Source organism: Mytilus californianus, unplaced genomic scaffold (genome assembly GCF_021869535.1).
Source record: "Mytilus californianus isolate M0D057914Y unplaced genomic scaffold, xbMytCali1.0.p SCAF_7, whole genome shotgun sequence".
NCBI lineage: Eukaryota > Metazoa > Mollusca > Bivalvia > Mytilida > Mytilidae > Mytilus > Mytilus californianus.
In genome coordinates, this window is record NW_026262723.1 from 114,126,899 (window position 1) to 114,143,127 (window position 16,229).

The window sequence follows — 16,229 nt, forward strand, 5'->3', positions numbered from 1 at the left end:
TATATCACACGATTTCGAGGTTTTTCGGGACACCATCTATTTGACTACTCCATATATCACATGATTTCGAGGTTTTTCCGGGACACCATCTACTTGACAACTCCATATATCACATGATTTCGAGGTTTTTCCAGGATACCATCTACTTGATTACTCCATATATCACATGATTTCAAGTCAATTCGCAAATTATTTTAAAAATATATATATATATATATTATTGACAAATTTGGAAATAAACAATCAAACTCATATAATTCTTTGTTAGAACTCATCTAAGTCCTCTTTAAGTGCTTCACACCGACGTACGCACGAGGATCCGTATGTTATATGATCTCGGAAGCTTTGTATTAATCACCGGATACCAAAATAAAACATCTTTATATTTATATTCATTTTATAAACTAAACGCTTTGTGTTCGCCCATTGCTTTTAATTATTTTACTCTAGTGTTTCAAACCTTTTCCAAGTATTTCATACAATAAGAATTGAAAAAAGATGTTTGATTGGTTGAAAGTACATTTTCTTAAAACATTAAACTCGAGCACTTATCATTTGGAAATTTTGTTTTCGTGTTGTGTCATGTCATGTTTAAATAAGCCTATTCATTGAATTTGTGAAAGGATGAAGCTGTTATTTTTTATTGGTTTCGTCATACATTTTATTCCAGTTGTGAAAGGTAAGTTTCTTAATTTCACACTGTGTGTAGTATACAATTTATAGAATAGTTAAACGTGTATGATCAAATGATAATGTGTCATTTGCTGTAACTGTTTTCCATCCCTGAAGATTGAGATTATCTGCTTAATTATTAATGCGGGGGGGGGGGGGGGTCGTCTTTCTCTATTTGTACTGTTTTGTGCACTTTTTTGTTTACGCACTTTTCCTCGTTGACTGTCCTTTTGAAAAAAATCCCTCCCCCTCTTTCTTCACTTCTTCAAAACATTTAGTCATCATCATCATCATCATCATCATCATCATCATCATCATCATTGACAAAATGAAACACATCACATTTGAAGAATTAAGTGAGCTAGTACTTTTAAAATCAAAGATATCATAGGCAGTTTGTTTAATATCTAGATTTTTCCTAAAAATTTATCCTGATGAACAATCATACTAGGATCAATGATAAACGCTATATCAGTTTCTTTTGTCTGAAATGAATTATTATAAAGATGAATTTAATATGGTGTAGCTGAATTCATATCCCATAGTTTGCTTGTTGTTATACGAAGTCTTAAATTTTGGCCACAATGTTTTGTCATTACATAAAAAAGTTGCTTTTTAGCATGTTTATGACACCATTGTCAACATCTAACAATCCAACCTAAAAAGATAGGTACAGTTTATGACAACAACAGCCATTCTATTTTCCTTAGCAGTACCATGCACTCAAATACAAAAGAATGACTCTGATCAATATGAACTCCATTCATATTTAAATTGTTGTGTGAAATCATGAACTTAACACCCGTTTAGTTGCTTTCACGGTCATTTATATCCACTCCGTTACCTTTATAACATTGTTAAGAAATGTCTAACAGTAGACATAATAAACAACTTTTAAAAAGTTTATGCCTTTATTTCGCATGAACATGATGAAACTAATTGTCAGAATTCGTTTACTACAAAGATAAATATTCAGTACTAAATTGGCAACTTATGGACCGGTCATTATTTATCTCCAGGGGGCGGCAAAAAAGTAGACTGGTCAGAAAAAAATTAGAACATGTCAAAAGGGGGAGGTCAGAAGTTTTTTTTTATAAGAAGAAGGAGGAGTCATAATAATAATAAGGAAAAAAATTAAAGAGAAGACAATAGAGAGCGAGAACCAACTATAAAAACTGAATTTATCCTCTGAGGTAGCTTCTTTGAACAAGACCTTTGTCATTTTACTCATCTTATAAAATTCATATACCTTTTGCATCATAAAAAGCTAAATTGTAATAATAGTAACCCATATAATTTCAGCTATGCCCTTACATTACTCCAGTATTAGGTTTGAATTATCAGTATAGGAGAACCAGCAATGAAAATTGTAATTCCTCGTCTGAGATAACTACTTTTGAAAAAATCTTATTTTTTTTTGCTCTCCTTATTTATTTTATTTACTTTTCTCAGCTTAAAAGACCTAATTACAGTAAAAGTTGCCAATATAATTTCAGTTCTGTCCTTCCGTAACTCTAATATAATGGCTTGAATCATTTATCGATATGAGAGAACCAAGTATAAAAATGGGAATTTCTCATCTGAGGTAACATTTTTGAACCAGATCTGTTTTATTTTACTCATCTTATATATTTCATTTACTTTTAACAACTTGAAAGACCAAATTAAAGTAAAAGGTGCCCATATAATAACATTACTCTAATATTTGATATTAAACATTATCAGTATATTAGGCCCAACTATAAAAAATGGATTCTCTCCTCTGAAGAGAAAAATCTTTATTGTTTTACTCACCTGACATATTTCACTTAATTTTTATATACTCATATAAATGTATATGAAATGGATTGTTACCCTATTTTTTTCTTATTATTGCTGTAACAGATAAAATTGGGACTGATAATTTATTTAGTTTTCTTCAATAATAATATTTATAATTTTTTTCTTTTTTGATATTCATTGAAAAAAAATCTTGTCCTACATATAAGAAATTTTACAAACTTGATATCCAACAACTAATAAACTTGAGAAAAGTATTTGTCCCATAATATTTTGCAGCGTTTTCATTCCCTTATGACAAATAAAGCATAATAAGGAAAGGAAGGAGGGGGTCAACGTTTCTTAACACTTTCAGGAGGGGGGTCACACATGTTCTGCAGCAGTTGAATGTGGGGGTCATTAAATTTTTCTGGTCATTGAAAACATTTTCCCGCCGGCCCCCTGTGATATACTATAACAGTCAAACATACATTTGTACTTGACAAAGGTGGAAAGCAAGCATGCTATCCAAGAACAATCAGACATACTTGACATAGGTGGAAAGCAAGCATGCTATCCATGAACAGTCAGACATACTTGACATAGGTAGAAAGAAAGCATGCTACCCATGAACAATCAGACATACTTGACATAGGTGGAAAGCAAGCATGCTACCCATGAATAGTCAGACATATTTGACATAGGTAGAAAGCAAGCATGCTACCCATGAACAGTCAGACATACTTGACAAAGATGGAAAGCAAGCATGCTACCCATGAACAGTCAGACATACTTGACAAAGGTAGAAAGAAAGCATGCTATCCATGAACAGTCAGACATACTTGACATAGTTGGAAAGCAAGCATGCTATCCATGAACAGTCAGACATACTTGACAAAGGTGGAAAGCAAGCATGCAGCTGCATGCTAACCATGAACAGTCAGACATACTTGACATAGGTAGAAATTAAGCATGCTATTCATGAACAGTCAGACATACTTGACATAGGTGGAAAGTAAGCATGCTACCCATGAACAGTCAGACATACTTGACATAGGTAGAAAGTAAGCATGCTATCGATGAACAGTCAGACATACTTGACATAGGTGGAAAGTAAGCATGCTATCCAAGAACATTCAGACATACTTGACAAAGATGGAAAGCAAGCATGCTACCCATGAATAGTCAGACATACTTGACAAAGAAAAAAAGTAAGCATGCTATCCATGAACAGTCAGACATACTTGACATAGGTGGAAAGCAAGCATGCTATCCATGAACAGTCAGACATACTTGACAAAGGTGGAACGCAAGCATGTCATACGGTATCATTCTACATTCTAGTTCAGTCCAATCTACTTTCGAGACATAGGAAATAATCAATCATGTTATATGGTATACTTCTAATGTACCTTTTACATGAAACACGGAAATGACTCCCTTGATATCATAGTAAAATCCCATCTACTTGACATAGATGGGAATCAATTACTCCCTACGGTGTAATTTTACAGTTCAATAAATGTGACGTAGATGTGAATGAACCATGGTATATGGGATCATATTGCAGTCCCTATTACTTGTGATAACTAAAACAACCTTGCTTTCCGATTACAGATCGACATACTTGACAAAGGTGGAAAGCAATCACGTTATCCTTCAGTGGGATCATATAAGATCTCTATGTATCATGGTGTGTTCCCAAATGTATACTTCACAATGGGATCATAGAAGATCTTTATAGATCATTGTTTGTTCTTCCAAAATATATACCACACAGTGAGACCACTGAGGATCTCTATATATCATGGTTTGTTCCCCAATATAAACTTCACAGTGGGATCATGATGATCTCATTAGAGCATAATTCGTTACCAAAAACAAAAGTCCCTACATCTGTTAACACATACCGTGGGACAGTAACGGTTACACAAGTTCTTGAAAAAGTCTTTGAAAACTTTAGGTTACCAAAATTCAGCTTAGACAATGTTACTGAACTTCATTTTGGAGTATACTGAACGACTTAACCCTCTGAATTCTAGATATATTATAACAGAACCAAATATGATTAAACTAGAAAAGCAGAGAATTTTATATGGAATTTCTTGCTGTTCATTGACAAGTTGATGTACTTCACACTTCCTCCTTTTTAATGGCTTGTTATAAAAGATTTATACTCAAACCTGACAGCAACAGATCATATTGTCTCTCAACGATATTCAAACAACATTAGCATACTATACATTATGATTGGACCCTCACTTATACAACAGTATCAGTATCTAATGAAGCAACTTATTTGGGAAGACATAAAGCTGGGGAAAGAACGAGATAAATGTAGCAAACAGAATAAGACACACAAGAAGAACTGTGCATTGATGGGAACCTGGATACATGGGACGAATAGATTGGATCCAGTAACATTTTACAAAATCGTTAACACCCATATGATCAGCAAAGACTACTGTATGGACGTGGTCATTACCAGGAAATAAAACCAACTAGAAACATATCATAGGAAAACTCTAAGTCATCGCAAAGCTTTACCTGATATATCTCATGATAGGCGGACTACCAATTGGAGTTCAATTTCATAGAATGCAGCTATCTCCACAATTTGTAGTCTTTGAAAATTCAGAGGAGATAGTATTAATATCAGACAAATGTCTGTTACTTACGACAATTTAAACAATTTCTTCTCAACATTTAGAGAGGTTTTGGCTAGATCCTGGTTACCTTAAATATATAATCTACAAGATAATATACCTACAAAAATATCCTGGACATTTATGGTAATAACAAAGAAACTTAAAAACTCACTGGTAAAACACCTAGTGGATGCAGTAGATCGAAACCAACTTTGAAATAAACGAACATAGAAATCAAACAACTTTACATTGGGGAGACATCACCCAGTTTGAAATATACGTGATTTAACAAAAGCTGCAAATACATTACTAAAATCAATATCTTATCAGGAACCTTTATGCTAAATTCCGATAGAGCTAACTTCAATCGGTCACCGTCATCATTATTTCAGTTACTAATATGCCGTTCATTCGATGAAGATACTACACATTTCCTTCTGGGTTGTCCTATATTAACTAAAACCATTGCAGTTCATGTTGATCCAATTACAGAGAGAGTTATACAGCCCACTAAACCTAAAACCTGGCAACTAGGAATACATTGTTAACTGAACAAAATCAGTCTTATTATTGACTGCAGGCACTGTTTTCTGGACAGTAAAATAAGGAACATAGTTGAAGCGTAAACCATGAATTGTGTTACTAACTGAATATCAAATATTAGATATATAAATATAGATAATAGAAATTGCTTAAGCTAAATGATATATTTGATAGATTTTAAACAATTCTTCGTACATTTACAATACCAGAATGTTGTTCAGGGCTAAACCATGAGTGTCGCAAGTATATTTTACATATAAAAGTTAGATGATACATAGACGTTTTGTACACTTAAGTTATAATGTCCCGTTCATTTAGTAAGACATATTTGAAACTATCCCTAGATTTAACAACTGGTCCTGTTTGTTTACAGATTGTTGTGAACTTAAAAGTTGTCTTTTGAATGTCTTTTCATGGTTAACGTTTAATCTTTATCGAGATTCAAATCTGTTTAAAGGCAAAATTTTATTAAGTTTACCTTTGCCTGTATTACTATATTTTACATTACAGGAACAACTAATATAAAGATCAATTTTTGTTCGAATTTTACCATTTAATTATCATTAGATGTTTGATTAAGGAGGAGACAGTTAATCACAAGTTCATTAATTTTCCCGCAATTCAATGTTCGAATTTTTAATGGTCACTTTTCTTTTTAACTTACATTTTTTTCAACTTAATTATTACAGGTTTGGACACAATTCGTGTTTGCTTTGATAAAAGTGAAGTTATACCATGTGTTGGAAACCAATCCATTGACATTATTGTTGTATATTATGGTCGATTTTACACAAATGAGTGTCCCGATCCATCAATAAACAAGGAACGATGCATTGGTAGTGCGAATGTTAGTATAGCTATAAAGGAAAGATGCCAGGGTAGAAATAATTGTACATTTCATAACACTGACGGAGTACTTCCAGCTGGTAATTGTACTTCATCTTTCAAACCATATGCTGAGATAACATATGACTGCAAAGGTACGTCCAAAGTTAAAGAATTGGTTTCCTTTTCTCTGATAAATACAGAAAGAAGTCGCAAACAAGCGTTGGTGCAATAGGTTTGATAAGGGGACGACCATTTGATATTCTGGGGAGGGGGGGGGGGGGCAGGAGGATTTGTTTTGGGTCGGTTATTTATTTTTGTAAACTAAGAGGATAGATTATTTATTTTCTGCACTGTTGAAGCAAGATTTTTCATTTTCATTAAAACAAGGGACTGATTATTTATTTTCATAACTATATTAATAATATTTGAAAACATACAATTTTTAAATTCATTTTTTATTATAAATAATACATGTACAGTCAAGTCATTAATGTACCATTTAATCAGAATTAATCATTATCCTCTGCGGAAATGAATCTTCTGAATTCCAAACTGCATCTACATGTATTGCATACATACACGGTATTAGAGTTGGGCTGTGACTAGCCTCTTTTAAAAGTATTGCCAAATATATTTACGCCGAGCGGAGCGAGGCAAAAAAAAATTTGAAGGGTTTTGAAGCCGCTGAAGGCCCAAAGAAACTATAGAACAAATGATGCAAAATCGTGCTTTCTGGGCATTCCCAGACCCTTTCTTATTCTGAAAACGCAAGTTTTGTTTTAATAATTTTTTGACAATATTTTGGTCTCAAAGCAAAATGTATAGATTCAGCGTAAGACTTAAGTTTTTATGGACAACATCAAAAGACCAATATGAAGAATAAAGTAAAAATGTAATTCACATAGTTAAGTATGTGGCTGCTGGTTTTTTTTTTTTTTTTTTTTTTTTTTTGTTGTTTCGGCATGCAGAATTTAAATCTTTTATACCTGTAAATTATATAGGGTTATTCAAATTAAGTTAAGAGGGGGCTGATTATCAGTGATATAACTATGTCAAGTAATTTTTAATAACACATTTCAATTACAACTTGATGTAGCTCTTAACTGGGATACAATTTAAAGTAGTTAAGTTGTAAAATTAGCTAAAAAGTCTTAAATAAAATAAAACTCATGATCAAGTTGAAAACAAAATTACTAAATCACAAAAGGAAAGCAACACTAAGTGAATACAGAAGGGCAATCAATAAACAAAAGACAAATTTAACGAAACATTGATCCCGAAAAAACAGGTGCTACGTCCAAGGGAGAACAGAACTTGCTTCTTGCAAACACTCGCTGTGAAAACAATTTGATATGAAGACAAGCTTTTGGTTATAAAATCCTACATAAAGGCATTTGCCTCAATGAAGTTACAGCCCTGTAATAAAAGTGAGGTAAGCGTTCCTGAGCCAATATACCTCAAGTTAAATGAAACCCATTTTCAGACATTTCAAGTATATTCAAATAATATTTATACCTTTATTATTAAAAGATTTGGGAAGTGTTACCCGAATTTTTTTTTGAAAAAAAGATGAATTTTATGAAGAATCTGGTGCCACCTCATACTTTCGAATAGCATTTATAAAATGGCTTAAAGACCTGCCGAGTTATTCATTTTCAATTGTAAGTCAGGTTATTTATTTTCGAACTACCACAGAACAAACCATTTATTTTTGTGATTATCAAGTCTGAGTTATTTATTTTCAAAATCCTCCTGAGCCCCTCCCCCCAGAATATCAAATGGTCGTCCCCTAAGCAGTATTTAGCCATACCTTTCATTTCATTTATTCAATTATTACAAACTAGTTTTCAAAACATATATAAAAGAATAATTATTGGTCAATTATTTTTACTTACTGTAAATTATATTGGAGGATAAATGCAAGCGTTTAAATGTCTCTGTATTGTAACTAGAACAACGAAATTAAGTGTAGTCCTGATTTTGTCTACCAATGTTGTTTTTATTCATTTCTCAAAGTCTAAGTCTAATGAAATGTTCTGATTTTTGATTGATTGTTTCAGGAAATGTTACGGAAGATATTGTAAACCAGCCCATAGATGACAGATCATCAGTGTTACAAAGTATGTCACTTCGTATAGTTTGATTTTGTTTTTTTTTCTCCATGAGACAGTAATAAAAAGTAAAATAACTTGGTACAGACATTTCTTTATGTAGAAAATGGTGGATTAAACATGGTTTTATAGCTAAACCTCTCACTTGTATGACAGTCGCATAAATTCCATTATATTGACAACAATATGTGAACAAAAATAACTGTTTATGAATTAAATTCCATGGAATATTTTATATCCTAAATTATTTTGGTACTGCCATGATTGAAATGATGGATTGACATATGACTGCAGATTTTTAGAATAGAAGGGGGAACTTGAATTTTCAATCATGAGCCCCATAAAGGCATGAAGTTTTACATGACATCGTCATTAATTCAATATATAAAAATGTAAGTTACAAACATGTGTATGAAATTGTCTACCAACGGAATTTTAGCATGCTATTGGTTGCAATCCTTCCAGGTTTAATGGTAATTAAGATAGCTTCATGATATCTTAAATGTAGTGGACACCAGATGAAGATATAATAACTGATTTTCATGTGTATGGTTATTAAATTATGTAAAATATTCAAACTTAACATTGTTGGTTCGCACTTATAGGCGGTTATGTATGTTCTGGTCGTTTTGAATTTGACACTCCCATACCTAATGTATCTAGTTTTTCATGCCTTCCTTGTAATGAACCACATTCTCCTTTCTTGTCTTCTGGGAGTATTCTTTTGAATTATATACACCGTCTGAGAACATAAAACAAAAAGTCAAAATCGTCCAAGATCAACTTTGTCAGGGGAATTTACAACAGATATCCTAAGTAATCATGAACTGGAAATCTAGTATTTTGTTTTAGCAAAAAACAATTCAAATCATTTCGGTATCACTGACTAAAGACTAGCCGGCGGTTACCCACGTAGAATAATAGTCCACGGTACCGCCGAACAGTAGTAAAACAACAAAATGTCGATTTTTTTACTTACATGAGCAACACGACGGGTGCCACATGTGGAGCAGGATCTGATTATCCTTCCGAAGCGTGACCTGAGTTCACCCTCGGTTTTTGGTGAGTTCGTGTTGCTCAGTCTTTAGTTTGTTTTTTTATGTTGTGTTTTGTATACTGTTGTTTGTCTTTTGGTCTTTTTCTATTTTCGTCATGGCGTTGTCAGTTTATTTTCGACTTATGAGATTAAATTTCCCTTTTGTGTTTTTCGCCTCTCTTTTGCTTACTTTTAAAAAATAAACTCCAGAAAAAAGATTAGATTGATTGATTGATTGTTGGATGCTCAACGTCAGTGACAAATATTTCATAAAATTGAGAATGGAAATGGGGAATGTGTCAAAGAGACAACAACCCGACCAAAGAGCAGAAAACAGCCTAAGGCCACCAATGGGTCTTCAACACAGCGAGAAAATCCCGCACACGCAGGTGACTTCAGCTGGCCCTTAAACAAAAATGTGTACTAGTTCAGTGAAAATGGACGTCACGCATGTTCAGGACGATTTTAAACGATTAAAAGGGCAAAAAAGTATATACAAAGTTTGAGAGCATAAAACTAAAATAGCCTACACAGAATAACCAAAACCGCTGAAGATAAACTTGCCTATATCCATTTTGCCTTTCCGTAGAAAGAAATATTGTTCATCAAGAGCGTTTTTAAAATTTTAACCAAACGCTGGGCAAATAACAAAAAAAGATTGCGTTTAATTTGCTTTATGATGGAAATAATATGTTGATGTTTTGTATTTACAGAACTACCCTACATTCTAGCTGGTGTTGTGCTGTGTGTTGTGATTGTTATTGTCAGTGTAGTCTTTGTAAGACGGAGGTAAATCTCTTCATTAAACATTTTATTACCCAGGTATTGGGTAAAACACATTTTTAGATAATTCTCAAGTCTTCGTAAGGGATTTACTTGAGCATTAATATTACTAGAACACACCCGCGAAATCGCGGGCTTTTAGAGCGTAATTGAAAGTATGTAAACTGTTGTAGGATGAATTTTTGTAAAAGATTTTATGACTGGAGAATTTCAGGAAAGGTATCAAAAGTCATATGTACTTGGGGATAGGACAATTTTTTTTAGCCCTCCAACTTTTTTCCGAAGTCCGTTATTTTTTGTTTTCTGTTTGTATACTATGAACATACTATAAATAAAGTGTATTTGCTATTTACTATCAATTCCAAGTTTACTATCCACCGCGGTCACTGATAAATTATTTGATTCGAGCGTCGCTGATGAGTCTTTTGTAGACGAAACGCGCGCCTGGCGCAAATATACCAAATTTCAATCCTGGTATCTATGATGAGTTTATTTATATAGAGACTCTCATTCCATTCTCAATTTTATCTCTATATAATATATCAGTGACCGTCGTGGATAGTAACCTTGGAATTGATAGTAAATAGCAAATACAACTAATTCATAGTATATGTATGATCATAGTATACAGAAAAACGCGAAAATAATTGTCCAATCCCCAAGTACTTATGGAAATTATGTGTAATTTTAAAATAGTCCTTAAACGGAAGTCTTGTCTATGACTTAAAAGTCCGTCCGATGACGGAAACAATAACCGGACGCCTTTATTTTCGTTTTTCTTTCAAAATAAACCGAATAATCATAAGCGAGGATGACAAATGCGACTATGCATGGTACCTTTAGGACACAGAGGCATGATGATTAATTTATTTAAGGAATGACTGTAATATTTTTTCTGTCTATGAAGAAATAACATAAAAAATGTGGTGCACACTGAATAACCCGCGTAGCATTTTTTATGTTATTTCGAATAGACAGAAAAAATATTACAGTCATTTCTAAAAATTCCATTTTAAACCTGAGTAAACCATGAAAAAACGTTGATGACGTCACGGTCACATGACAAAATTATGTCTATAAGCTGATAAACAAAACAACGTCAGCCAATCAGAAGACGCGTTACATCCAAAATTAAATTATTGTGGAAGGAAGAGAAGCGACACACAAAATGAGGTCTTCTCATTTAATAGTATAGATGCTGTTTTGCAACATGACTAGGTTCCGTCAGTCTAAAGGTGAAATGTTTCCAGTGTAAACACAATGATCAAGAATAGAAGATGAATAAAAGAAGGTACATGGGGTATACGGTAACGAGACAGATCTATCCTACCGTAGTCTAAAATCGGTCATAATGTTGGTTCGTTCGGATTTTGTTATTGTACTTATCACACGGGAAAACTCCGCATTGACGTCACTACGCTAATACCAGCGTACAAAATTAGAGCAGAATACATTTTTTCTACCCTTCTAAATAAACAAACATTTCTAAAGATATGTTTTCATTGTTATTCTAAAGAATTGTACAAAAATGCCAATTTTCTAATGGCCGTTTCAAACCTGACTTCCGAATGCCTAAAAACATTCCAGAACTTCAGAAATCCCCTCTTCCAGCCTCCATTGCTTTGTTTACATTCCATTAAGCGTCATCAATCTTAATGGCAGACCAAACAGGCCAGGCAAATCGTATTTTTAAGAATTTCAAAATGGCAAGAACCTTACGTCTTAATCGATTTTCCCGCGGAAAAAAACCCATCCAAAATGAAAGAAAAAGTTTGGGAAACAAACGATAATCATGCCATATTTTTGTTCAGGAATTTAGAGTAGGTTAATAAAAAACAATATACATATATTTTTCTTTAAAAAAAAAAATTGGTTCAATATAAAGAGATCGATATTCTGACCATAAGTAAATATTCATATAAAATTCCATTGATATCAAATTTCGTGGCTAATAATGAGGTTTCCTATTGAATAAAACCCCCAATTTATTGCAAACTATTTCAAAGCAATATCATACAAACAAATAATATAATTGCCTTGTACTAAAAAATCACCTAATTGACAGTAGAGCAATTTGATTGGATATAACGATTCAATGTGTCACGTGGTTTTGAAGCCATTAGAATTTGAATGTAAACAAACCGGGTCAGCTGCTGCAGTATGGAACAACATCGTACATTCTGTGAATGAGAAACAATAATGAGTAACCAAGCTTGACAATACACAGTAATAAAAAATCAAAGCTAAGTCTACAGAAAAATAAAATAAAAAAATGGCCTTAAGTGCACGACTTACCACCATTGCGGGATATACCACACGAAAACAAAAAGGGCATTCCAGTTTTTGTATCACAAGTAAAATCAATATATTTATGAATTTTATAAAATACAATCAAAATCAAAAACAATCACATTGTTATTTGTTAATGTCAGCACTACACATCACAGAATAATCTGTAAAAAAATACAAAACAACGGACAGTTAGAAATTCAATCACAAAGACATGTGTACAGACCAATAATAAATTTACAACACTAATGAATCGTCATGAAATAAGGATATTCGTATGATAATACAACGATATTGAGATAAAAAAAAAATAACAAAGACATGCGTATATAAAAAAACTCGCCGAAGGTATCATCCAGGCTTATAATTTTGTACGCAAGACGCGCGTTTCGTCTATGAAAGACTCACCAGTGACGCTCGAATCAAAACAAGTTAAAACGCCAAAAGTACGGAGTATATTAGCAGTAAACACAATTTGAGCAGAATATTTGTAAAATAATAATGCATTATCGCGTATGTTTCATCATTTAAGTTTCAGCTCACACATGTATAAATGAAAACAACACGTTATAAATTGCATGCATCTGCTTTTCTGTATTTACCTTCATCACGAACGCCCAAAGCCGAATATTTGAAAGCCAAGAATGTAAAAGAATCGACAGTTGGGGAGCTATATGACTAAAAACGAATCCATCTAAGGTCAACTTTGCCTGAAGGAGTTGAAAAACTTAGTTCGTTTATAATTTCAAAATTTATTACTTGACAATTTCCGAAAAGGTTTGTTATAAATTTCAGTATCGTTTTAGAACGGTTTATTATAAATCTCATGTTAGTGTAATATTTGTAAAATACTGATGTTTCATATATTTCAGATTGAAATTTTGTTGCTTTGAAAATAAAAAGTAGGATAGTTGTCTCATTGGCAATCATACCACAAAGTCATTTTCATATTGATATACTAATTTCTTTATTTTCGCTGTATTTTAACAATGATATTGATATTAAATATTTCGTTCATATAAATAAGAAGATGTGGTATGAGTGCCAATTAGACAACTCTCCATCCAAGTCACAATGTATAAAAAGTTAACAATTATAGGTCAAAGTACGGCCTTCAACACGGAGCCTTGGCATACACCGAACAGCAAGCTATAAAGGGCCCAAAATGACTAGTGTAAAACAATTCAAACAGAAAAACCAACGGTCTAATCTATATGAAACGAGAAACACCTATGAACCACACCAACAAACGGCAACCACTGAACAACAGGATCCTGACTTGGGGCAGGTGCATAAACTTGCAGTGGGTTTAAACGTTTTAACAGGCGCCAACCTTCACCCTTATAGATTATAAGTTAGAAAAGGATTGAAAAAGTATTTAATGTTTTGTATGTGTTGAATATATACATCTTCTATATGTCCCTTGAAGTAACTGATTTTACTGATATATTTAATGAGTCAATTTTTTCGAGTAATATTTTAGCTGACTGGATCATTTTACTTTTGTAGACTGCACAGCAAAGAGTCAGCAGAAGTGGAGTACAGAATACAAACAGGGACAGAAGTTAATAGTTCTGATACTATAGATAGCGGAAATGGAGAGAGTCACTATGATGAAATCAGTATCACCGACGAGGAATCCATCAAGACGGAGTATAATCATTTAAAATTTCGTGCGTCTATCAAAACAAATTGTGGGACATACAATAATGCCGACGTTGGTACATATGACCATGCTAAAGGAGTTGTAAGAGGAACAGGTGCTTTAAACTCGTATACTTACAACCATAACGACACAAATACGTACAATACTACTGGTATTCAAAGACCCGCAGACGTAACAGAATATAGCAATCATTGTTAATATTTGTAAAGAAATAACTTATGTGAACATGATTACCGCTACACGAACGAGTGTTGGATATAAAGGAAAGTTTATTTTGAAACTTAACTTTTTGAATAATTAATTGGAAAAGAGCGTTCCGTTGGCTAAGAGCCTGTTCAGCTATTGCAAATAGTATAAATTCAAAAATTGATTGTTGCATTCTGTAGTGGAAATTCAACCAATGTCGTCGACTGGGACCAAAAATGTTGTATGGAAACCTTTTATGTTTTTTTTTAAATTTGTCCTCTTTTTCATGATTTAGTTCAAATAATGGATATTTGGAATTTGATTGTTATACTGATTTGGTTTAAATTTGACAGTCAGTATATATATGTAATAATAAAACTAATGTCGTGTGTATGATTAACTAATGTTGAAGACCTAGCGGATATCGAGTCTTAAACCATTGCTACTATATTGCATAGTCAGTATTACACGATAAAAGTTGCTTGGATAATAAAATGCACTGTCATGAAGTCGGTCAAACTTATTTAATTACTTTATATAAAATAAAAGAACAGAGTTCCTATGTCCCCCGCGTTGCACATATTTTATCTACCCAAGGTACAAGGGCGATAACTAGATAAAACATTTTTTTTTTTGTAGCGCTAATGAGGCCATTTTCCGTAAATTTAATATTTCCAAGGGGCATAACTCTTTTAAAAAAGTCGATCGGCCTCCGTTATAAAACTTGTCCGATATATTGCTGATATTAACCTATAGTATGAGTTTTATAAAAATCTGACAAGAATTGTACCCGTGAGAGCTCTAACGAGGCCATTTTCCATAAATTTAATATTTCCAAGGGGCATAACTTTTTAAAAAAAAAGTCGATCGACCACCATTATAAAACTTGTCCGAGATATTGCTGATATTAACCTATAGTATAAGTTTTATAAAAAGCTGGCAATAATTGTACCCGTGAGAGCGCTAACGAGGCAATTTTCCATAAGTTTGATATTTCCAAGGGGCATAACTTTTTTAAAAAAAGTCGATCGGCCACCATTATAGAACTTGTCCGAGATATTGCTGATATTAACCTATAGTATAAGTTTTATAAAAAGCTGGCAAGAATTGTACCCGTGAGAGCGCTAACGAGGCAATTTTCCATAAGTTTTATATTTCCAAGGGGCATAACTCTTTTAAAAAAAGTCGATCGGCCACCATTATAGAACTTGTCCGAGATATTGCTGATATTAACCTTTAGTGTAAGTTTATAAAAATCTGGCAAGAATTGTACCTGTGAGAGAGCTAACAAGACCGGACGGACGCACGAACGGACAGACGGACGGACGAACGGTATTTCCATGTCCCCCGCAACACGTTACGCGTGGGACAAAAAAAACGCTCTTGTTGTATATTTCATTCATTTTGGTAATACTAAGAAGATTTCGTTTTAAACGTATAAATCTTCACATTTTTATTTATACAGTTTGGCCGCCTCATGTTTTCTCGAAACGATCCTATACTGAAAATCAGAAATGCTCCCTTTTTAACTGCTCATAGCTGACTTACCAAAGAAAGACAACCACAATCACATTAGCTCAGTTTTTCATGTTTCTATGCTTTTAATTATTTTTAACTATCTGTGTTTCTTTTGACATTTTTTTTCAAAGTCGTTTGACGTACTACGTTGCTTGCGTTGTAGGAGATGTTTAAAGGAGATAGTGTAGCTA

General features: G+C 33.1%; 1 protein-coding gene across 1 annotated transcript; it reads left to right on the forward strand.

Moving 5' to 3' along the window:
* The first annotated feature begins 371 nt into the window (after window positions 1-371).
* On the forward strand, window positions 372-14,920 carry LOC127708300 (uncharacterized). Its single transcript, XM_052213149.1, has 5 exons — window positions 372-679; window positions 6,311-6,601; window positions 8,510-8,569; window positions 10,310-10,385; window positions 14,178-14,920. Exons 1-5 carry the CDS (start codon window positions 625-627, stop codon window positions 14,530-14,532), a joined length of 837 nt encoding a protein of 278 aa, XP_052069109.1. The 5' UTR covers window positions 372-624; the 3' UTR covers window positions 14,533-14,920.
* Window positions 14,921-16,229: the final 1,309 nt, after the last annotated feature.

Excerpts from the sequence above, each read along its gene's own strand:
- LOC127708300 (XM_052213149.1), top strand. The coding sequence starts at position 625 with ATGAAGCTGTTATTTTTTATTGGTTTCGTCATACATTTTATTCCAGTT. Across the intron at positions 6,602-8,509 it reads GATAACATATGACTGCAAAG|GAAATGTTACGGAAGATATT; the intron begins GTACGTCCAAAG and ends TGATTGTTTCAG. Across the intron at positions 10,386-14,177 it reads GTAGTCTTTGTAAGACGGAG|ACTGCACAGCAAAGAGTCAG; the intron begins GTAAATCTCTTC and ends TTACTTTTGTAG.